This window comes from Dermacentor variabilis, chromosome 6, assembly GCF_050947875.1.
Source record: "Dermacentor variabilis isolate Ectoservices chromosome 6, ASM5094787v1, whole genome shotgun sequence".
Lineage (NCBI taxonomy): Eukaryota > Metazoa > Arthropoda > Arachnida > Ixodida > Ixodidae > Dermacentor > Dermacentor variabilis.
In genome coordinates, this window is record NC_134573.1 from 134,063,352 (window position 1) to 134,088,773 (window position 25,422).

The window sequence follows — 25,422 nt, forward strand, 5'->3', positions numbered from 1 at the left end:
ATTAACTTTATTGCAACCTCTTGAACTTCTAAAGCCATTTCTATGGCTTTGGTTCGCGGATGGCAGCATCGCTGCAGACCGCCGCGTCTCCACTGTGTTTATTGTTAATAACGACCCTTACGACGTCGAACAAGGCAGAACTGAAGAGACAAAGACACGACTCCGTGGCACAGAAACACGCGCATTTATTTAACATGCTGCGTCCAAACAGTGTGGGCAAAAATGTGCGTACTACAAGGACAACATCAAAGCCAGTTATCGTTTGATGAGTCACGAGCTAGTGTACAATAGAAAAACCTTGTTCTGATGATCAGTCCTTGCTGGAGACTTCTCCATCGCAACCAGCTAATTCCACCGGCAGCGTAAACGGGCAACTTCTGAAGACATTTCACAAATCTGGATTGCGGGAAAGAACGCACCACGTATACGCGTACAAAGAATGAATGACGACTGTTTTGCTAGGCGTATGAACATGTGGATAGCTGTGAAGCACTAGTAAAAATGCAAGCAATCAAGAAATCAGGAGAAAGATGGAACGTGTAGACCGTATGTGTCACAACGTTTGCACAGAGATATGAAAGAAGATAAAGCGTCGTTCGCACTGTATGTTTTCTTGCTTTCGCATTCGTACATGTTGCATTGTAGTGCGAATCCCAAAGTATAAAGAATACATATACAACGAGGAAGCCAACTTAAAACAACATGATCAGGCATTAACAACATCAAAACAAACTGAGGAAACCTATAAAAAAAACCTCGTCGAGTCGAAATAAAGAGAAAAAAACACGAAATTAAATGGTAGCATAACGGCAATGCTGCGCGTGCACTTTTTTCCCTCGTTTTTTTCTGATCTTCGTTTTCTCCAACTCCTTGCTATGAATGTTTCAGCACGTTCGAACACCAATCAGTCGAAACTACCATTTTACTTGGAGACAACACAGCAACACAGTTTTCCTTACTGACTCATCAAGCGGACCTCGATATATATGACGGTATGTATCGCGTAGTAGGTTACATTTCGTTACAGGTAATAATGTATAACTCACCACATTACATGTTGCAAACATAGCAGACTACCTCGTTTGCAAATTAAGTCTACGTACAGTTACATTGGTTCTTTCTCAGCCTATCACAATGTAGCTGAATATCGAACCCACAAGGACATACACATAGTACAGACACCGACACGTTGACGTGAATCAACTGGGTAACACGAGCCCAAAGGAGCCCTAAAACGAGCTAGAATACTCGTAAAGCTCGTGGCAAGGAGAATAGAAGGGAGTAAGTCTAACGTGCGACAAACCGGTTCACACTCGATCGCGACCGAAACGGCCGTGCGACATGTGCGCGACTTCTTTCTCTTCATTTTCTTCTTTCATGTGCTTGCTTTTCTTTCTTAACGAAAATATAAAGTTAGAAAGTATGGTCTTCGTGGTGAGAATATTCCGTGCTACAGTGGTCTGATTCGCTCTTATCGCTAGCGAGCCTCATGGCCTATCGGAGCTACTCTTAAGGCCACTGTGGTTTCCCTGCCCAAAAGAGGCCATGTGTTATCTCTTGTTTCCTTCTAGCAAGTACACACGTTTGCTCCATAATCAGCTCGCTTATGGTTGCCTACTAGCACATATTTTCGCCTGATTTGATCAGACAATCGAATACATAAATATTCTGCGTTCTATCTATAAGTAAAAACTTCCTCTATATAGTGGGCGTAAGTGCTTGCAGATACGTATCAGTGCTTAGATAAGTCTCACAATGATGCTGACCATGATTGGTGACCGAACTCGCGATGACCTCCACCTTACACCTGGGATGAGAGGGAATGAGGTGCGGTGAATAGTAGTATAACGTGAAAGGTGAACTGGTGGGTGATGATATTAAGCTTGTGGGTAACGTTTCCCTGGCGCTGACTGACTTGCCTTTCACACTGACTTGGAATAGCATGCCGCCCGGTTTCAGGTGTTCCCGTGTCTGGGAGTTCGTGAGATAGCCGCGGTCTAACCTGGAACTCTAGCCTGGATTTCCTACGGCAGCTTACTATACCACGTTCTTTTATTTATGCCTCAGACGTTCTTTTTTATCTCCTTTAAAACACGTCTGCAGGACGTCGTGAATTTGATGTCTACAAGCAGAGTTTGATATGAACTCCTTGATCACGCATGCAAGTTTCGTGGCACATGCGCTGCATCACCTATATTGTTGCAGCTTATCTTCCTTGAAAATTGTTTATATCATTGAAGAGTTCCTATCGAACTCTGCTTGTAAATTCGTAAATGTCAACTTTACGATGACTCGTAGACGTGTCTCGCAGTCTTAGTATAAACTTCTAATAGGCAAGTTATCGATGCAATTCCTGGCAATCCAACGAAACTAGCTGCACTCGGGGAGTTCCGTGCATGCGATTGCTCGTCATCATTTATAAAAATTTTGTGGAGCAAGCGCTAGATTTCGTCAATGAAAACTGCCCAACGGGAAAAATATCTGTACTGCGAGCGAAAAATGCAAGTCAAGCACAGGTTGTCTTTAGCTTGGGCTAGCTCTTCCGTCGCGCATCACTTTGTGCATGGTACTGTGTGGTTCAACGGTATACCACATTTTGGCGCTTCTTCCCTTTTTATATTTGACTTCTAGTGGAATAAACCATGCTTGCTTGCGGGCCGCCTGCTATTACTTAAGAATCTGTTCACACCCGGCACATATATGATGTAAATAAAGCTTCTCCAGGTCCGCAAGCACGTTGCTCGGATTTCACGTGCACTGCGCCCCCATGTGCGGCAGCGACGAACAAAGGGCAAGCAAATGTGATGCGCCGTAAGAAAATTGGATCCGACCATTACAAATTTGTGTTGTGCCTTGAATGTGTGCAATGCGTGCATGATTTCGGCGTCTCGGATTCCCGCTTGTCTCAAAACAATTGCTACACGATTTTTGATCCTCTCTAAAGAGCAAGTCGTAACCTCTGGAGTCATTATACGTAATAACTGGCCCTGTTGACAAACTGCGCACCGACCTTTGGCCCCAACTACTGCACAGCCATAGAATGTCGATTATCCGGCCACGTGGAAAGTTTGGCTCGGGGATGCGCAAAACATGCTGCCGAGCCTGTGGTTACCAAGGGTAAAAATGTATCACGAGATGCAAGATGCAGAGCTAGCACTGATTCGGATATTATATTTGCTCGTGGTGAGCCTTGAACAGCAATAAAAATGCTGTTGACTCTTTGAGAAGTTAGACCTGCCCGACTGCTGACCACATAGAAACATATGTGCCCAGCATAAGTGAAAGCGAATCTTACTCTCATAAACTGGATGTAAATGCAGTGTCATTAGCGTGCGTATGTTGTGAAGGGGACGAAGCGATTCGAACTGTTTCCACTTTCGATTTTGGATACACACAAAACCAAAATAACAATTTCTTTTGTCCTGACTCAAATCACTCAAATCCTGACACAAAGCAAAGGCGCCAATGTATAGTAGTTGTGTTTAGTGCAGTATCGCTTAAAAAAAAAACAGTGTAGAGCATTACTGGGCTAGCTGGTGCATATCAGCCGATTTTGACAGCATGACTTACTACGATGATATGTGCAGCAGGAAAAGGACGTCCCTGGTAGGAAGCATGTATGGTTCACCATGCCCTCTCCCCTTTCATGTACACTTCTGGTCATAAATCTGGGATAGCTACTGCACACCATTGCAGTGTCTTCAAGAACACCCCATACATCCTCGGAGGGGAATTGGCCACACGGTTACATTGTGTTCTCTTCCCTTGTTCTTCGCAATAAGTTATGCTGACAGTACCGATATCGAGCACTGTGCACCATACAAACAGCTTCCCAGCTCTCGGAAGCCAGTGGCACGACCAAAAGAACGAAGAATGCAGCCCTTACCAGTCTTGTGATACAGGACTGAAAGAGTTCCAAAAAGAAGGGCTCATCTTAGCTCGAGCAGCTGATGGCACATCGTTTCATGCCGTGCTAGATCTTCTCAAGGAAGTCGTCAAACACGGCACTCCCGTATATCAGCGTGGCTAATTTGAGAATGCACCGATGCATCTATGTATCGCAGACGGCAGTAGAAGACTAGGGTTTCTTGTCCCCTGGGAACTGTCCGAAGCTCCCTTTGACCCTGAAGCCTCCCTTTGGGTCTGCTTCATAGCGCACCACTTGTAGGCGGCCCTTGGGGTCCAGGTAACTGTAGGACCCTCGGACGCGACCGTCGGCGTCCTTCTCCTCGTAGCGAGTTTGCGGGTTGTAAGGGTCGGCCGTGTCGAAGCCGAAGCGGTACGAGTACGGTCCCTGGAAGCCCTGCGTTTCCAGAAGAAGGAGAGCGACTGCAATCAATGTCACGTCAAATGGCGCTGGGCTAAAATCAAAGCGTCTATTCTGAGAACGTATACAGGTAAAGGAAACGGCGCATAATGAGCAAGGACAAGAGAGAGCGACATCACAACTGCCTAGCTGTGATAGAACTCTCTCTCGCCTACGTCTGTTATGCGCTGTTGCCCTTCCAGATACGTAAAACCGATTCGCCCAAGCGTACACTCGGTATTTCTGTCCCGTCTTGGAGAATGCGTGCACGTAATCGTCGGTTCGGACAAGCAGACAATAAGTTAATGGCGCGAGGAACAGGCCTGTAAACTGTGTAAATATGTCCGTTGCATAGATTTTACAATTAAACTGGCCACCATGTACGTGTGAAGAAATCAATCAAAAAATAAAATTTGTCCTGTTTCGATAACCTATGTTCACTTATTTGCGTGTACCAAATATTAGGTAAAGGAACTCTTTGATATTGCACTGTCTCCTAATCATTTAAATCTTTTGACTCAGACCGAGAGGGCGTAAATGCACAAAGTGAGCATGTGAATTCTAAAATAAAGAAGGCAGAAAAAGGACAGAATAAAAGTATTATCAACAGAAGTAACAGAAAAAAGATGAGCAAGTGGACAGATGTGTCACGCACACCACTGCAGTTTTCGAAAGTGTGCGGTGCAGTGAAATCGAGAGCGGAGGATTTATCGCGTGCTGATAGTTATTTGCGGCCAAAGGGACAACAACATAAAAACAAAATATAGTGAGCCATTCCACTCTGCGAAGGTGGATGACAAGTGAAGCTGTTTAGCATACGACACAGAGGTGACACCGAACTTTGAACATAGGTACGGACTCATTTACCGTGATATTTATATCCATGCGCGTGTGCGACGGGACCGTCAACACGGGAGAGCGGAAGGAAAAGAAAGGAGATAAGCAAGCGCTTGGAACGCCGACAAAGAGAGGGCTGTGCGAACGTAGACATGGCGGACGGGGGTCAAATTGTAGTATTGGTTTCCACCACCTCAATACCTGATACGGGTTGTGTTATTTGGACCCGAGATATTAAACTTATTTTCGCAAGCTGAAGGAGTGCTTGAAGCCTGCTTCACCTCCGCTGCGAGTCGGTCCGGTATTGCACTACCTTCGGCATCGCACCACGGTTTGTGGTCTATGGACATCGATCCACTGGAAACTAGCCATATAAAACTAGGCTATTAAAAGACAGGGACGTCTGACGGCTGTTACTCGGCTCTGTCATGCCAGTTATTCATTCGTGCAAAAAATTTAACGTTGTTGAAGCGCCAACGATAAATTTCTTGTCAACATTTTCAATACCGTAACAAATAAATTAATGAGAAGCTCACCACTTCAAGGTGCAAGGTGCCTGTTGATTGCCAGGAAAGGAAAACAGTATATTTGGCAACCGATAACATAGAATAGCTTCGGCGACAGGCACCAAAATGAGTGATGTTTGCGCTATTCTACATATTATAATAAGGGCTACGGCTCGCGAAAGATAATGAACCGGAAGAAAACACTGGTTTGACCGAATGGCCGGATTTTCCTGGTACTTAGCACAATGCCGAAGACCGTTTGCGGGAAGAAGGCTGCACTTCTAAGAAACACCTGCCTATAGAGGTTCAACAGTGCGTTGTTTCCGTAAGCGTCTCACTACACTGTGTACATTGGGTCTTGTGAAAGACAGAGAGTTTATTCCCCTCACGAATACACAAACACCGAAGCGAGACGTTGTCCGCGGTGACGACAAGCCGCACGGACGATTGCGTTTCGACGCAAGACCGCACGCCGCGATGCAAAGAACGCAGCGCTTGACCGTCCAAGCGTATAGCGTTTCAGAGTATGAACAGCGTGCCTCTGGTCGTCAACGTTCATCGGTCTGTCGCTGTAACAGGCCGTGTCCTTGCGTCTTACTTCGTTCGAAACCACGGCAACAGCATCATGAGATTACACACTCAAACATATACATGTTGAGAACCGCTTCGAGAACCAAAGTGTGAAACAAACGTGACTGCTAGTCAGCCATATAGCTATAGCTGCCACAGTTGTGTGCGAACCACTCCGGAGACCTTCGGGACTGAATGTCTCGGAACACGTGCCCCGGTGAATTAAGCAGGACTTACAGTACATGATCACTAGGCCATTGTGTGTTTCCACCTTTCATCGATACCTTGATGGCATGGTAGCGATACCAAGCCGTGTACATAACTGAGTAAAAGTTTGGAACGTTACACGACTAACAGAAAAGCAGTGCGGTACCAAGTGTACACCAACACAGGTAAACGCGTGAGCTTTTTCGAAAATAGTGCATTCTGGTATGTCCGCATCAGCACGAAAGAACTGCTCGCTGGAACTCGACCACTGGCCAACTTTACGGCGTGCACTAATGCTGCGTAAACGTGCTATAGGGCAGAGTTGTAGAAGTTCCGCTGCCACAGACTTGCGTTCACTTATTCATCTAATATTCAGTTACAGGATGCCAAGGCGCATTTAATGTGAGTGGTGTCCTGAAGAGAATAAGAATAGGCTGTCAATATGGAGCTGGTAGCAGCCTCCACGCCAGAAACACGAAAGATGAAGAACCATCTTTGTTTACCTTGACCTTTACTATTTTGGAGAAGTGCGCACATTATGCCTTAATAAATTGTTTCAGTGGGCAAATTCGTCCGTCTGTGAAAAAGCATTTCCAATTCTGCCGTAGTCATCGATTCACTTTGCCAGTCAAAATGTGCACACGCATTAGTTTAACTGCGACCTTCACCAAACTACGTCCAGCCACTGCCGCTGACAAGACTTACCCTGAGGTTCGACAGACAATGGTCGTGAGTCGCGACAACGGTGATTATAAGAGAATATAAGAGAATATTGTGGGTTGTATTGTGGAAAAAATTTTGGTAGTATGGGGTTACCCTGGGAATTGAGTGCAGAGATTGGAAGCCCCCGCTCGCTTCCTGCTTCTGCTGTTCACTACTTAATTGACACGGAAATGCAACGCTTAACTGTACAGCATATACCTTGTGAACATGATAAGTCAGCATACTGTCCATTTTGTTAAAGAAAGCACTTGCAAGCTGTAATCGTGTCTTAATGAAAGCTCATGTATGTGTAAAAATAAGATCGATAGCTGCTTTCATTCGGTAAAAGCACGAAGATCATAGACAAACGAAAGGCAACAGGGATAGTCACAGAGGTACTTGGAGAATTCGTTTATAGAAGATTTCAAAAATAAGAACGCTTATGAGAATGGCCGTGCCCACCATTTGTTGGAGTAACAGAGGTACAGCGTATGGACTAATAGGACCTTACAAGAGAAATACATTGTGAAATGAGATCCACTTTTCAACACAGGACAGCGAAATGTATGATGTAATGATATCGCCCCTTCCATTAATGATATCATCCCATTCCAGAATACGATACCGCATCAAGAGTTCTTGCGCTGCCAAAGAAATGCACGGATTTATTTACGAGCTGCGCATATGCTTGGAGCAGAGTTTTTTCGGTGTTCGTCGTGGAAAAAAAAACACACACACACAGCGTGTTTACAGTTTCGGTCAAAAGAACTAATGCCATTGCAGCAGTTATGCTACGCTGTGGGATGATGGATCTCCTGAGGCTTTTCGGGCATTAAGAGAGTTTCGAAGGTGAGCGCGAAAGCTTTCATCACTCTAGCTCTACACGAAGCTGAGTCAGGCCTTGTCACGCCCGATGCGGTCTCTATACTCTGAAAGAAGAGCCGTTCAAGTACGCTACGAGTGCAGTACGGAGTTTGTGTCTGACTCTAATTGCGTATACATCGAAATTGCAGCTATGAATTTTATCTTGATTCCAGGTTGCGTCATTTATTATCTGAAGCTGTGTTGGAATGTTAAGCTCATTATGTTAACGACGAGATTTTATAAATTAGCAGAAATTATAATTACGTATCTTTCTCATCTGGTGTTACTTTGTCTCACCTGCTGATGGAAGAGCGTCCTGGGTCTCCCGCCGCCACCAGTCGTTGCCGCCGCCCTCTGGTCGGCACCCGTCGTCGCCGTGGCCGCGGTCTTCTGGTCCAGAGAAGGCGTCGGGTCTTGAGCCAGGAGGACGAGCGAAGACGCCGGAGGAAGCGCGGCCAGTGGTTCGGGCGCGGCGTACCCTCCGCCACCGCGCTTCCTGCCGTTGTGGACGCTTCGTTGTCCATTCACTGCCGTAGGAGTTCTGCCGTTGGTCAAAGGCGTCGTGGCTGCGGCAGCTCCTAGCTCAGAGGACACCGGCCTCTTCATCCTGGTCGCAGTCTGCGTCGGCCTCATCATCGCGTGAAGCCTGTCTTCGGCAGAGTACCTACTTTCCTCTCGCGGTGGCGCTGTATCTTCCTCGGAGGAATACCTGATTGGTTCCATGGTCGTAGTCGTGCTGTAACCGTTCGTCGTCGTCTCCTCCTGCTCCCTGGAGCTGCTTCCTTCGTCGTCCTGCTCTGACGGGTACTCCATGCTTCCAGGCGTGTAGGCGAGAGGTGGCCTTCGCCTCGATTTCGCTGCACGTCCGCCGGAGGTAGACGTGTCCCGAGCTGGCTCTTGTGGTCCAACGAGACGACCGTTGCCGTTCAACAGTATCAGTCCGTTGCCAACTTCGGGCCTTTCGGTCGTCGTCGTGAGCGTCGCAGCGAAGGCGTCACGTAGCGCAGCGCCGCTCACCAACCGCACAGCGCTGTCGATGCCGTTACCGTTGCCGTTGTAAGAGTTGTACCTGACATCCCTGACGTCGTCGTTGCCGTTTCCTCCGCGAACACTGGAGGCTCCCTCGGTTCTACTGCCGCTGGTTTCGGCAGCGAACGAAGGTAGCTCGCCACTGTTTCCGTAGCCACCATTGCCGACGTTTCTTCTTCGTCCGTTCTCGAACCTCTGATTTGCAGTCGTCGCCTTAGTAGAACCTCGCACATCTCCGTTTCCGTTGTTCCTAGGCACGTTCTCGTAGTTTCGCAGAGGCGCCGCAGCCCCCCTACGCCCTTCTTCAGATGACGAAGCCTCCTCGCTGGAGAGCGCTCCGCTGTTCTTCACGCGAACGAAAGGACGCCTGCTGTTGCTTCGAGAGTAAGCGATCTCGTCGCGGTCCCTGAGGGACGTCGTTGGCGACGTCTCGTCCCTCTCGTCTTCTCGAGGCATGTCCCCTCCACCTTCTTCCTCGGAACTGTCCTCGTCCTGCTCGGGAACGCCCCTGAAATACGACCCGGAACTTCCGTTCGGTCTCCTTCTGCGGCCAGCCACCGCCGCCGCCCCTTCCTCTTCGACGGAGCGGGACTCTTCCGAGTTCCGCTTGGCGTCCGGCCTTCTCCACTCTTCGCGTTTTCCGCCGTTTTTGATGGTCGCGTGTCGCGTTCCTTCATCTCCAAACTCGTCGACGTCGTCCTCCTTGAGCCTCCAAACTTTCTTGCCCTTGTTGCGACTAGAGTGCTTGGCTACGTGGCCCGTTGGCTCTTGGTACGCGGCCAGTTCGTCGAGTTTGATCGTGGGACTGAAGGCGAAGTTATCGAAGACGGAACCCGACGTAAGCGTCGGGTAAAACTCAAATGCTCCACCGTCCGAAGGCATAGTGGCGGCGGACACGTAGTCCACCGGTCCTGGGAAACTGTACGAGTTCATGTATTTCTCCATGGTCGCCGGAGAAGCGTAGACATCGTCCATGCTGAAGCTGTAGTCCTTGGTGGGCTTTGCAGCTGCCGTCATTGCCCGCAGTATAGATTCAGACTGGCGAGACCCAGCGCAGTCGTCTGGCTGCAGCAGCAGCATCGCTGCCAAAAGCGCCCATAGCGTCCAAGAGACCTGCGTGACAAGCAGATTCAACAAGCTTAGAACAAGTGAAAATTGAGAAGCTTGGTAGGGATTCAACGTATAGGAAGAGCCAGGCGTGTGAACACGGACACAAGTAGAATGTCCTTTTCGTCGTACTTGTGACCATGTTTGAACGTATGGCTTTCCGCATCCATGACACAATAAGCTCGTTTGTCTGCGGCACAAAGCATTGAGAAATATTTAGAGATAAAATCAAAATACTAAGGTTGCTTCAATAAACAATATGCAATAAACCAATTGCCTTTCCAATACTCTTCATATTTTCTCCCTCTTATTCTTCCATCCTTCCAGGGTGACAGACTGGGTGTTGTCTTAGTTAACTTTTATGCCTTTCTTCTTTTCTTACAGCTCATACCGGTATGAATCACGAGCTAAGCATAGGAACAAGTGCGTTTGAAGACTGCCAAAAATTACCAATTTCACAGCAAAGATATTTTAAATTTGTTCGGAAGTACCATAAGCACTGCACGCACTTATGACGGGCCATCAGAGTACGCTTTGAATTTTGCCGAACCATGAGAAATAAACCAGAACTCTGAGGACTAAATAAACGACCGCTTAACTAATCTTTTGTGAATGTTTGTGACCGCCATATCGCACTTAGTGCTTACGACTGCAGCGCTTGATCGAGTACCCGCACCGTAGGTTCTTTCAGCGTAAACACAGCCTATATTGCAGCCAGTGTCAGGGTGGCGGAGTGGTCTAAGGCGCCAGACTCAATGGAAACCTTGCCCAGCGATGCGGGTTACACGAGCCTTTATCGCAGTGTACCCATGTCACGGTGGACACGTAGGAGGAGGAGGAGGAATAAACATTTATGCGTGCCTGTTTGAGCTCATCAGCCAAAGAGTGCTTGTGACCTAATGGTGCGCACTACGTCAACACCACCGAACCTTTGCGATGGAGTCTATGTTAAAAGCGCGTAAACTAGACTCGAAATGTGTACGCAAACGCCTCACATAAGCTCTCAAACTACAATTCTATGACCTCCGTTCCAAGCATATTCGTCGAGAAGGCTATCGCGATAGCACGACCATTTTCTTTGCGTTGGCTTCTACTCAGCGCTGTTTCCTGTATGTTACTGTCCCGTGTTCTTTCGTCATTACAGTGGCGCTAAAACCGCTGTTTATTAACAACATCAACGAACCAAAACTTACACGCGGGTCACTAACGAGGAATTTGTAACGTTGCTCGAGCGCGTAATACATGCTCAGCCACGTCCGCATTCACACCGGCCGCAGTTTTAGGCAAATTGATGCCTATCTTGAGACTGTATGCCGTAAGCACATGGGTAAGTGCTTGACACGGGTATCGTATTCATGTATTCGGTCCAAAGGAAGTGAAACTGCCTCCGAAACAGCGGCATGAAAAGCAGAAACAGGAAGTTCCGCATGGCTCTTCAGAAGACTCCGGGCAGCGACGTCCGAAAAAAAAAAAAGAAAAGGAAAGAAGGAACACGTAGAGACCTATCTTACTTGTGCCCTCACTCGAAAGCGCCTGGTAATGTCACGCAACTGTGAGTTGCGATGCGAGCACTGTACAGACATACTCATGCGCCCCAGGTCGCGTCCTTCTTCTTATGCTCTCGTGCCACCGTTTTACATACGTTTAAAATTGACGTCTATACCGGACGAAAATAAACAACGTGCTGGAGAAGGCGTACGCTTGAACTAGGTGTGGCCTTCCTAACTAACAGGACGTCCCACTTTCCTTCATCCGTCACCTGAAGCAACCACTCTCGGGTAAACACGGAAAGGGCAACCGCGATGTGTCGGCGGCTAACCACATTTGCAAGGCACCGGCGCGCCGTGCGAGCTTCTAAAGAGAAGCAGACGTGTAAGAACGAGGAAGGAGCAGGCCGGGAGGTCCCCCTGTGCAAAGCCTCATCCCCTCTCTCGCGCTCGAGCCACCACCGCAGTCAGTCTTTCCTCTCGACTCAACCGCTGTGCGCCTCGACCAGGTTACAAGCGCACTGAGCCGTGGGCAGTGAAGCGAGATTTCGCAAGGTGTCCCGTGTGAACGCTGCGCTGCTATTCCGAGCGCGGCATGGGTGCGCCGCACCTGGCGCCGTCAGAAGCCGCGTCAAATTAACGGTTGGCCTCGCCAGCGTTCACATGCATCCAGGGAAACAGCGAAGCGTGTAGTGAAGCCAAAAATTAAAATTCCTGTAGACTTCCCATAGCGTTTTCTTCGCTCTCTCAATTCCCCTTGCTTTCAGTAGCAGTTCCTCTTTCGTTGAATTTTGAGAAAGGCGGGTGTTCCTGTCCGCTGTTCTGTGAACCTGTGAAAACAGGATGCGCTGAAATGCCTGGCAATCGTTGCCACAATTTAACCTAACCTAACCTAACCTAACTACACCGTTGTTCGATAGATATGCTCGCGCCGGCACACTTACCTATTCGAGATATGACTCCTCACTTTTTTCGAACAGGGAGGACACATTTATCAATGGGAAAAGAGAAGAGAGGTCACTCTATCTTACACTGCTCCAGCCCGTTTGCTCAGCGTTGGGACACAGAAGGAAAGGCTGAAGAGGGTTACCACGTGTGATGAGGACAACGAAGAACAGAGGCACTACGAATGCATAATAGATGAACCTATACTCACAGCCACGATCCGTGTGATGCCCGTGCTGCTTAAGGTCTGAGCAAGGCCTGTATGGTGCAGAGTTTTGAAAGTGCTGACAACCCTTCAGCCCAGATCCATGACATGCCGTTTGTTCACACGTTATCACCGCGTGACAATATTGAGGCGACCAAAGTGCGAGTCGAGTCTCAGTATATCGTTTATCGCGCTTGTGAAAACTAATCCACAGTGAAACAGGCGGAGAGAATTAATAACAGTTAAATTTGAACTATATATCACGCGTATGGGTATACGTCGTTGTTCAAAGAAAATAAGTAACGGGGGACTATTTGTGGCCTAATAATTGTGCGGATGTGTTTGACTGTGTTAAAGATATTACGCCATTCGATACCTTGCCGACAGCATTGGTCCCGAAGATACAGCTTTCTTGGAAATATAAACACAGGTAATTATTGTAGACACGAAGGTGTGCACACCGTTCAGAGATATTTCCTTTGTTTCCCGCGCCGAAACAACACAATGTTCATGTCCAGAAGGTCGAAACGGCGGCCATTTGTTCTGGCATTCAAGGGTAGTGTTAAGAATGCACCACTATGCAAAAGGCCACAAATTGCACCTTGCAGTCCACGCTTAAAGCATCGGCCTCAGCTTTCTATTTAGACAATGACAGATACAAGCGACGACGAAGCCTTAGTGTGTACGATGCAAGATACGTAAGAGACCACGCCATCTTGGTGGAGTAAGCTAGGTCAGGCAAACAAATGCTGTAGGCTTGGCAGCCGTTATAACATACAACGAGGAAAATGTGCAATTCACGCGTTATAGCCCATAAAAAAATAAACAAGAAAAAGCGCTGGCGCCTTTTTTAAAGAGGCGCTTCTCGAATCCGTACATCGAAGCCAAGTATAAGAGAGAATGTGATTAAAACACACAAGAAGTTATCTGCGTTTTTTTATCTGCACTTGAGTCGAATTGCGAGATGCAACAGCAATGGAGACGTTCTTACCACCTGCGGGTCAAATGCAACCTAGAGGTCGCTATCTCTGCCTCAGTCACAACGAAGCATGACGTTGCACGAAACATAGAAGCTCATACCATTATATATGTTATTATAACCGGCATAGTACCAAAGGCCCGCACATTCGTCAGCGAGAAAGACGCAAGAGCAACAAACACAATATACGCCAAAATTCATCGTGGTACAAGGCGCGAGATCGAGATGATCCGAGAAACTACGGCCACTTCACTAGACAAGTGTCGACGGGCCCTACCTGTCGGCACATGTTGTCGCACGCTCGTCGCTCCTCTATTCTGAGCTGGCCAGGAAGGCAGTACCGCGGATGTCAAAAAGACGCGGTATCGGTCCGTGCGACTCTTATAAGCGGCGGTGAGCAAGGGTCGTCCTCTCCGGCGCAGACCGCATGCGGCGAATGACGGCGACCGCGAGAGGGAAGCCCAACTAGTAGCTGGTCGTCGCCGGGCTCCGCCGAGGTCCTCCGCTTTGCTGGAGGAAGGAAGCGGAGGGGGGCGGGAGAGGAGAGTCGGGGTTCTTCGGAGAGCGGTCGCCGCGATTGGCGGCCGTTTTGACGACGAGCTCAGTAGACACACGGGGCGACCGGATTCGGGTCAGCGCGGTTGTCGCCCAAGGAAGGCGAGTTTGGAAGGGGGTGAGGACACACCGGTGACACTTTCTTCCCCCTTCGTACATTCGAGACAGGAACACCCTCAAAAGCGTATGCACGATGAGAGAAAACAGGAGGAGGCAAACGGAAACTTTACTCGAAGCTGCGAGACGGATTTTGCTGCGATTGTTTATACATAAGAAACTATCGCGTTTCTTCTCCACTTTCTCAAGTATGGGGAAAAAGAAAGAACGTAGAGAAAATGCAGAACGAAATGGAAGCACGTGCCTGTGTGTTCTTTCCGTTTATAAATGCGAAGTAATCAAGGGGAAGTTGGTCCGTCAACGCCACTTTGGCTGCAGTCAGAGAGAGCACCAAAGCTCGACTTCTTCCTTTCGCTCTCTGCAGTGTTCGAGCTATGGAACAGAAACTTTTCGTTCGACATGTGTCCGGCGTCATGCTCGAAGGATAACGCCTGTCACGTCACGCATAAGCGAACGTGCGTGGTGCTCGAGGCTGAGCACTTTAAAGTAGGCTTTTAGGCTTTCAATTTCGCTCGAACGCGTCGTAGGTGTCAAATATAGTGAAGCGATTCGCGTGTCTTTTTATGGAACATCGGCATCACGCGCAGAAGCTCCGCACGTCGCCTCAGTATCCGCGTTTTTTCTTTTTACTATAACTGCACGTAAAAAACCCTTTGGAACGGTTGAAACCTAACTGCATAATAATTTCACCTCTGTATTTAGTCGTAATGATAATTATTACAAAAAGTCATTGCTCATCTTGATGCGACCAGGTAGTTTCAACAGACCAGGTAGGCTCAACGCGAACGCTGCAACACAAGGACCTTTATTATTCAGAAGGAATGTTTCACTCAAAACCCCACTACTATAGAAACACGGGTCACTGCCGAAGCGTCGCACCAATGGTAATTTGTTGGTTGCTTCTTGCGTTTACCGATATCAACGCAAACTACCATTTTCTCAGATTTTCGAAAGTACAAAAACCGTTGCGACTGCTTGGGGCTTGGGCAGGTATACATTCCTGCGTATAATCGCTGTGGTATAATCTTCATAATCCCTGTGGTGCCGTAGTGCGAAAATGAGAAACAAAAGCACCACAATTTCGAAAGCAGAATACAAAAACTGCTGGTGCCTGTAGATATTTAAAGCGCTTTGAAGTATGCACGCCTACACTATTGTGAATGAACGAAAACAAGAACCGTTGATGTTTACACATACATGTGGAAATCACGTTACTGGTTCGCGCTCTTGATCGTTTAATTTGTCTAAATATAGGTGACGGTGCGATATTGGAAAGGTTCTGAAATGCTCAAGTGAATAAAGGTGCATACGAGAGATAACGGCACGCTAGAGAGATGGAAAAGATAAAATAGATATCTTGCTAGAAATCTTTAAGAAAAAAAGGACTGCGGTTTTACTAAGCGTTTTATACGAATTTGTTCTACATGTATAATCGAATAAAGTCAAGATTACGACACCAGTCCTAATTAACAATTACGCGCAGCATGTCACGATTACATTGGTCGAATACGTTAGCTTACGGACAATTTCAATTGCATTTGTTTTGCGCGCCTTATACTAACCATGAAGCAAACAAGCATACATGTCACCTTTCTTGCGTACCTAAAATATTGGGATTAGACATTACAATACCATACTACAATACAATACTTCTGTATAATGCATTTACAGTATAGTACAAGCATACCAGTGAACAAGCTGAGGAGCTCGACGGGCTTGCTTTCCCCACAGCGCGGCCATTGGCGACATGTAGGAATGAAAGATGGCGTACGACGAAAATATACTGGGTGTTCTTTTTTACTTTATACAGAACATATACGGAATAAGGTGGAAACTAAGTCCTTACATTTATGTGACCGTACAGCCTACAGGAGTAAGCATGTGCGGTACAGCAACACGTCCACTCCGAGGGATTAGTATGCTCATGAAGTGTTATTGTCCAGCATGCTTGGGAGGCGCTGCACAGAAAAAAAAAAAGGGAGGAGGGGGAGGGGAAGTGGGCAGGAAGGAAGAGCAGTGGCTGGGGGAGAGAACAGCGAGCTTCGAAACGTGCTTCCCAGAGCTCGTTCGCGTTTGCGCGTGAATCGCCGCAGGTGGCAACGCAACCCCGGGCGCAGCGGCTTTTATGACGCAGGAGAAGTGGTGGCATCATCTTTGTGCAGCGTGTCACCATGGCAGCTGCCGCTGAGAGGCGTCAACATCGAGCACGAGGCGCGAAACGCGTTATCGAAGCCATAAATGTCACGCGACAACGCGTGCTTTGTTGTGCTCGCGCGCTCAGAACATCCTCGCATCTCCTTAGCGTACTGGCGAGTCCACCGCAGCCCCGAATCGAGCACGTTGGAGTTGGTGGAAGACCCGCAGCCAGCAGCCGGCCGCGGGTGGGTTCAGAGGATTGCGCAAGCCATCGTTGTCTTGCATGTGCACAATGACATTGCACAACCGGCCGATTGTGATCCCGTGTAAAGCGCCTCCGGGAGGTCGGCCCTGCATTTGAATTATTTAAAATAAAATACCTTGCCAATCATCATATCTCGCTTAATAAGCTCGCGAAGAAAGATCTCCCGCAAGTCCTTCTGAACAACGAAGCGGTCGGGAAAGGCGAAGGCTTGCACGTCGCTGAAGAGCCGTCCGACTTCGGCTGAGAGTCACACGGAATTCTTTCCATCCTTTCTTTTTCGCGAGGCTTACGTTAAATGGAATGTTGTGATCACTTATAAAATGTGTGTGGGGCAACTTTCTGACACTTGTCTTGATCTCATGCTTTTACGAGTTCGAGACATTGTTAGTGTTCACTTGTCGCGTATTTGTATATAGCACTGTCTAATTGTTGATGTTGATTCGTTTTCACATGGCAGAGACACACGGGCGAGGTTGGCCACCACCTCGAGAAATTAAACTGACTTTTCGTGCAATGATTTATTCTTGTATATTCTTTGTCTACAGGCTTCTTTTTCTGAGTGAAAAAGAAAATTTTAATCAACCCGATCGGTAGCACGAAATTACAAAGCGTTGTATGACATTTTTACACCTTGTTTTAAGGCGAAAGCCTTAGATGGCTCAAGGGTCGAAAAATTGACCGTCCGACGTTATGGTACCGAAATTAAATGGCACCAAAATTAGCCGTCGAACCCTCGATCTTTGGTGTTAATTACGGCGAAGTTAATTACGACACGGTTAATTAATATATAGTTGATTAAGGCACTGTAACCCACGACATCTGGAGGGAGTCGAACATACTATACTTTTGGTTTTAATTAAAGCACGGTTGATTAAGATAGAGTTATTTGCTAATAAATAAATTAAGAAAACAAATAATAGGAAGTATAACAACGCATAGGAATGACAATGTCAAGGAATTTAATTAATGTCTCGTGAGCGCGCGGGCTTTCACCTTCATCCTCTTTAGCTTATGCTAAAGCGACTCAATTTTATTTTGTTTTCCTATGAGCTTACAGATGTGGTGGAATCGGCCGACCAATTTGTTGTCGAGTTTCCCGCGATTTAGTATAGTAGGCGACAACTTGAAGATTAACATATGGGCTGTTAGTTGACAGAAAAAAGAAAGGGTCAACCAAGTGTCGGCGCTAAAGCAGTCAAGGTCGACGTAAATGTGTGGTTGAAATGAATCGATCAATAAATGCTGATTATGTGTGGATTTCTGTATAATTTTCATTGTTCACTTATTTCGTATCTTAATCGTGTCATATTTCTCATGCAATTACGTCGCTCTGCAACGGAGGAGACGCTCATCGTATTCCTCCGAAATCTCGGCAGTCACGCGTTCGTGTTCGGCGACTGCCCTCCGCTCCAAGGTCGCCGAACGCCGCTCGACGCCCTGCTGCTCCTGGCGGCTACGATACGATTCACGCATTTCTCTTCCGCTCCAAGGTCGCCGAACGGCGCTCGACGCCCTGCTGCTCCTGGCGGCTACGATACGATTCACGCATTTGTCTTCCGCTCCAAGGTTGCCGAACGCCGCTCGACGCCCTGCTGCTCCTGGCGGCTACGATACGATTCACGCATTTCTCTTCCGCTCCAAGGTCGCCGAACGCCGCTCGACGCCCTACTGCTCCTGGCGGCTACGATACGATTCACGCATTTCTCTTCCGCTCCAAGGTCGCCGAAAGGCGCTCGACGCCGCCGTGCTGCTCCTGTCGGCCACGATACGACTTACGCATTTCTCGCGGCCTTCGGCCGTCTTCTTAGTGTGGCTGGCCCGTACTTGGGCGAGATGAGCTTCAGGCTCGTCGGCACTCTCTGGCTCTTTGAACACGCGCAACCCTGGCGCGCTTGCGTTGACTCTCTCTTGCGACGCGGCGACGTGCTGCCCATGGAATAAAGAACCTGCTGCCCGCTGCGAACACCTCACATAGTCTCCGCTAGTCTCCGCCGTGTGCTGGCTGCGGCTAGAGTTACTGTATATGCTACCAAAGGTACCTTTGGTAGCTTATACAGTGACTCTAGCTGCGGCAAGGTAGGCGCGCCGCTTTCGCGCCTGCGCGCGCTTTATGACGACAACGCGCATGCGCACTCCTGCGAGCACACACGCTCTAGTGTTCCTGTGTATACAGCATATACAGGAACACTAACACGCTCAAGGTTCGGGCGACGCACTCGCGGCGACCGGTAGTTCCATGGGTGGTGACGCATAGTCATCTAGCCTGCTTGGTTTTATCAGGTATGTGGTATATGTTTTTCATTCTAGCATTTTGGTATGCATCTCCATAATCTTTTCTTTTTTTTCGTTTTCTCAAGACTTATCTATCTACCTTGTACCTTATGCATTTATTGGATCCAGTCGTATCAATTTCTTGTTAGGCGTAACGTTAAGCGAAACATTAGGCGTAAATGTTTGGCGTAACGTTAAGAGAACGGAAGAGAGCGATGTGGTATCAGAGAGCAAACGGGGATATCCGATATTCTAGTCGACATTAAGCTAAAGAAGAATTTGGAGGACGCTTAAGCTTCGCCTTTAGGAGTGGAACGTGACAGCATTCAAATATCCCTGACTGCTTTCACGTTTCCCGGTTACTGCAGCTTATCTAACTGTAATGTTTACCGGGAAACGCTGGCGGCGAACGCTATGCACAAAGGCGAGCTTTCTGGTAGAAACGCGGCCTCTTGCGTGGGCCGCAGTGCTGCGGAGCCGAACGCCATCTGGAGGTGTTGCAAGGAACCGGGAGCGACGCTTTATGGCCTTTGTTATTTATGCGCGAAAATCTTGGAGGCCATGGCTGTTCTATGAATGGTAGAAGCGCTGGAAAAGCGGTTTGTGTTTTAAGTTTCCGCGTAACAGAAATATGTTTTCGCGTATCATCATCATCATCATCAGCCTAGTTACGCCCACTGCAGGGCAAAGGCCTCTCCCATACTTCTCCAACTACCCCGGTCATGTACTAATTGTGGCCATGTTGTCCCTGCAAACGTCTTAATGTCATCCGCCCACCTAACTTTCTGCCGCCCCCTGCTACGCATCCCTTCCCTTGGAATCCAGTCCGTAACCCTTAGTGACCATCGGTTATCTTCCCTCCTCATTACATGTCCGGCCCATGCCCATTTCTTTTTCTTGATTTCAACTAAGATGTCGTTTACCCGCGTTTGTTGCCTCACCCAATCTGCTCTTTTCTTATCCCTTAACGTCACACCCATCATTCTTCTTTCCATAGCTCGTTGCGTCGTCCTCAATTTCAGCAGAACCCTTTTCGTAAGTCTTCAGGTTTCTGCCCCATATGTGAGTACTGGTAACACACAGCTGTTATACACTTTCCTTTTGAGGGATAGTGGCAACCTGCTGTTCATGATTTGAGAATGCCTGCCAAACGCACCCCAGCCCATTCTTATTCTTCTGGTTATTTCAGTCTCATGATCCGGATCCGTGGTCACTACCTGCCCTAAGTAGATGTAGTCCCTTACCCCTTCCAGTGCTTCGCTACCTATCGTAAACTGCTGTTCTCTTTCGAGCCTGTTAAACATTACTTTAGTTTTCTGCAGATTAATTTTCAGACCCACCCTTCTGCTTTGCCTCTCCAGGTCAGTGAGCATGCATTGCAATTGGTCTCCTGAGTTACTAAGCAAGGCAATATCATCAGCGAATCGCAAGTTGCTAAGGTATTCTCCATCAACTTTTATCCCCAATTCTTCCCACTCCAGGCCTCTGAATACCTCCTGTAAACATGCTGTGAATAGCATTGGAGATATCGTATCTCCCTGTCTGACGCCTTTCTTTATAGGGATTTTGTTGCTTTCTTTGTGGAGGACTACGGTGGCTGTGGAGCCGCTATAGATATCTTCCAGTATCTTTACATATGGCTCATCTACACCCTGATTCCGTAATGCCTCCATGACTGCTGAGGTTTCGACTGAATCAAACGCTTTCTCGTAATCAATGAAAGCTATATATAACGGTTGGTTATATTCTGCACATTTCTCTATCACTTGATTGATAGTGTGAATATGGTCTATTGTTGAGTAGCCTTTACGGAATCCTGCCTGGTCCTTTGGTTGACAGAAGTCTAAGGTGTTCCTGATTCTATTTGCGATTACCTTAGTAAATACTTTGTAGGCAACGGACAGTAAGTTGATCGGTCTATAATTTCTCAAGTCTTTGGCGTCCCCTTTCTTATGGATTAGGATTATGTTAGCGTTCTTCCAAGATTCCGGTACGCTCGAGGTTATGAGGCATTGCGTATACAGGGTGGCCAGTTTCTCTAGAACAATCTGACCACCATCCTTCAACAAATCTGCTGTTACCTGATCCTCCCCGGCTGCCTTCCCCCTTTGCATAGCTCCTAAGGCTTTCTTTACTTCTTCTGGCGTTACCTGTGGGATTTCGAATTCCTCTAGGTTATTCTCTCTTCCACTATCGTCGTGGGTGCCACTGGTACTGTATAAATCTCTATAGAACTCCTCAGCCACTTGAACTATCTCATCCATATTAGTAACGATATTTCCGGCTTTGTCTCTTAACGCACACATCTGATTCTTGCCTATTCCTAGTTTCTTCTTCACTGTTTTTAGGCTTCCTCCGTTCCTGAGAGCCTGTTCAATTCTATCCATATTATAGTTCCTGATGTCCGCTGTCTTACGCTTGTTGATTAACTTAGAAAGTTCTGCCAGTTCTATTCTAGCTGTAGGGTTAGAGGCTTTCATACATTGGCGTTTCTTGATCAGATCTTTCGTCTCCTGCGATAGCTTACTGGTTTCCTGTCTAACGGAGTTACCACCGACTTCTATTGCGCACTCCTTAATGGTTCCCATGAGATAGTCGTTCATTGCTTCAACACTAAGGTCCTCTTCCTGAGTTAAAGCCGAATACCTGTTCTGTAGCTTGATCCGGAATTCCTCTAGTTTCCCTCTTACCGCTAATTCATTGATTGGCTTCTTGTGTACCAGTTTCTTCCGTTCCCTCCTCAAGTCTAGGCTAATTCGAGTTCTTACCATCCTATGGTCACTGCAGCGTACCTTGCCGAGTACTTCTACATCTTGTATGATGCCAGGGTTCGCGCAGAGTATGAAGTCGATTTCATTTCTAGTCTCACCATTCGGGCTCCTCCACGTCCACTTTCGACTAACCCGCTTGCGGAAAAAGGTGTTCATTATCCGCATATTATTCTGTTCTGCAAACTCTACTAATAATTCTCCTCTGCTATTCCTAGAGCCTATGCCATATTCCCCCACTGACTTGTCTCCAGCCTGCTTCTTGCCTACCCTGGCATTGAAGTCGCCCATCAGTATAGTGTATTTTGTTTTGACTTTACCCATCGCCGATTCCACGTCTTCATAAAAGCTTTCGACTTCCTGGTCATCATGACTGCATGTAGGGGCATAGACTTGTACCACCTTCAATTTGTACCTCTTATTAAGTTTCACAACAAGACCTGCCACCCTCTCGTTAATGCTATAGAATTCCTGTATGTTACCAGCTATTTCCTTATTAATCAGGAATCCGACTCCTAGTTCTCGCCTCTCCGCTAAGCCCCGGTAACACAGTACATGCCCGCTTTTTAGCACTGTATATGCTTCTATTGTCCTCCTAACCTCACTGAGCCCTATTATATCCCATTTACTACCCTCTAATTCCTCCAATAATACTGCTAGACTCGCCTCACTAGATAGCGTTCTAACGTTAAACGTTGCCAGGTTCAGATTCCAATGGCGGCCTGTCCGGAGCCAGGTATTCTTAGCACCCTCTGCAGCGTTACAGATCTGACCGCCGCCGTGGTCAGTTGCTTCGCGGCTGCTGGGGACTGAGGGCCGGGGTTTGATTGTTGTATTCATATAGGAGGTTGTGGCCAAGTACTGCACCAGGGTGGCCAATCCTGCTCTGGTGAGAGAGTGCGTTACCGGTTCTGGTCACCGGGATCAGGCCGCACTCCAGGCCTGTTTGTGCAATTTCTCAACACACGGTTTTTTTTTCTTTTTGTTTTTTTTTGTATTTCCCGGAGGAGAATTGCGCGGCACCGGGATTTGAATCACGGTCCTCTTGCACTGGAGACGGATACTCTACCGTCCCCGCAGGAGTTAAATTAAAAATTGAATTATGGTGTTTTGCGTGACAAAAACCACTTTCTGATTATGCACGCCGTAGTGGAGGACTCCGAAAATTTCGACCACCTGGGGTTCTTTAACGTGCACCTAATTCTAAGTACACGGGTGTTTTCGCATTTCGCCCCCATCGAAATGCGGCCGCCGTGGCCGGGGTCCGATCCCGCGACCTCGTGCTCAGCAGTCTAACACCATGACCACTGAGCAACCACGGCGGGTCCCGCAGGAGTTGTACGCCTCATTTAACCTACAGTGGCGCCCTATTTGATCAGTCAAGGTGGACCAATCTGAGCTCGGTTATACCGCATGGATGGCACTCGGCTAGAGAACCTGGTATTTATGACCTGCACATGTGTGGCCACACATAATTGAGGATATATAATTTTTTTTTTAGGAGGGTTTCCGTACAGTGATAAAAGGAAGGAAAATACCTTTAAAAAAAAAAAAGGAACATAACATGTGATTTGAACTCGTGATCCTTCAATGTTGCCCGGAAAGGTAGCTCAGTCGGTTGGTTCGTCAAGCCAGCGGTTACTTTCAAGCGCTATAGCTCCTGCTCCGAGCCTCATACTTATGTGGAAAGGGGCTGGTGTTGTCCGCGACGGTCGATTTTTGCTGAGTGGTTGGAAGGCATAATTTCTTGGAAAAATGGCCGCCAGAGGAGCAGCGTGAACTCGAGCGGCTTTAGAGACTAGGAAAACTGCCTTAAAGTATTTAGAATTGAGGGGTAGTTTCGTTAACAAACTATAACACGGCAATCAGCACTCTAATATAATTATAACCCTAATAATAATTGTAAATATTCATCTCATCTATAGTATCTAAAGCGCGCGTTGTTTCTTGCCTCTGCGTGTAGTAGTTAAGAGAGCCAGTTTAAGGGCGGAGAAGAGGGAAGGAAAAGAAAGCAAACTTGCAGCGCCGTGGTTTTAAGGCGCAACCGTGGTAGAGAAACGGAAAGGCGATATAAGCATGCGTGGCCATGATACGCACACGACAAACTGCCTTACAATATTTAGACTTGAGGGGAAGCTTCGTTAACAAACTATAACACGGCAATGAGCACTCGAATACGACGAGAGAAATAATTGAGATGTGGAAAATTCCCTTGAAATAAATCTGGTTTGCGAGACAAATGCCTGTATGTATTGAATCTCTTAAAAGATGAGGGGGGAAATATGCGCTCACCGAGAGGGCATCGTCCGCACGAGACCACCACCAGGCTCCTTACGGGGATGTGGAGAGCTTCGCGGCCGGAACGAAGCCCCCCCTCTCCGCCGGCCAGGCGTGGAAAACGCGCTTTCCGATCGCTCAAGGTTGCGTAGGAATAGTATAATTGTAGCGTCTAGGAAAAGTTTTAACAGGTGCGAGGACGGCACGCATAGCGTGGGAAGCTAGCCGCCGGAATAGCTATCTTCGAGAGCTATTCTATATTATATTATATTATACTTCGAGAGCTATGACTGATGCTTTTCTATATATATGTATTCATCTCATCTATGCGATCGCATGCGCGTGCTGTTTCTTTGTCTCTGCGTGTAGTAGTTAAGAGAGTCAGTTTAAGGGCGGAGAAGAGGGAAGGAAAGGAAAGCAAACTTGCAGCGCCGTGGTTTTAAAGCGCAACCGTGGTAGAGAAACGGAAAGGCGATATAAGCATGCGTGGCCATGATACGCACACGACAAACTGCCTTACAATATTTAGAATTGAGGGGTAGTTTCGTTAACAAACTATAACACGGCAATCAGCACTCGAATATAATTATAACCCTAATAATAATTGTAAATATTCATCTCATCTATAGTATCTAAAGCGCGCGTTGTTTCTTGCCTCTGCGTGTAGTAGTTAAGAGAGCCAGTTTAAGGGCGGAGAAGAGGGAAGGAAAAGAAAGCAAACTTGCAGCGCCGTGGTTTTAAGGCGCAACCGTGGTAGAGAAACGGAAAGGCGATATAAGCATGCGTGGCCATGATACGCACACGACAAACTGCCTTACAATATTTAGACTTGAGGGGAAGCTTCGTTAACAAACTATAACACGGCAATGAGCACTCGAATACGACGAGAGAAATAATTGAGATGTGGAAAATTCCCTTGAAATAAATCTGGTTTGCGAGACAAATGCTTGTATGTATTGAATCTCTTAAAAGATGAGGGGGGAAATATGCGCTCACCGAGAGGGCATCGTCCGCACGAGACCACCACCAGGCTCCTTACGGGGATGTGGAGAGCTTCGCGGCCGGAACGAAGCCCCCCCTCTCCGCCGGCCAGGCGTGGAAAACGCGCTTTCCGATCGCTCAAGGTTGCGTAGGAATAGTATAGTTCTAGCGTCTAGGAAAAGTTTTAACAGGTGCGAGGACGGCACGCATAGCGTGGGAAGCTAGCCGCCGGAATAGCTATCTTCGAGAGCTATTCTATATTATATTATATTATACTTCGAGAGCTATGACTGATGCTTTTCTATATA

At 47.5% G+C, this 25,422-nt stretch overlaps 1 protein-coding gene across 1 annotated transcript; it reads right to left on the reverse strand.

The window, feature by feature from the left end:
- Positions 1-167: 167 nt before the first annotated feature.
- LOC142585258 (uncharacterized) lies at positions 168-14,189 on the reverse strand. Its single transcript, XM_075695877.1, has 3 exons — positions 14,022-14,189; positions 8,290-10,134; positions 168-4,303 (listed from the first exon to the last, which is right to left on the reverse strand). Exons 1-3 carry the CDS (start codon positions 14,031-14,033, stop codon positions 4,079-4,081), a joined length of 2,082 nt encoding a protein of 693 aa, XP_075551992.1. The 5' UTR covers positions 14,034-14,189; the 3' UTR covers positions 168-4,078.
- Between the last annotated feature and the right edge of the window lie 11,233 nt (positions 14,190-25,422).

Excerpts from the sequence above, each read along its gene's own strand:
- LOC142585258 (XM_075695877.1), bottom strand. Across the intron at positions 4,304-8,289 it reads GGACGCTCTTCCATCAGCAG|GGCTTCCAGGGACCGTACTC; the intron begins GTGAGACAAAGT and ends CTGGAAACGCAG.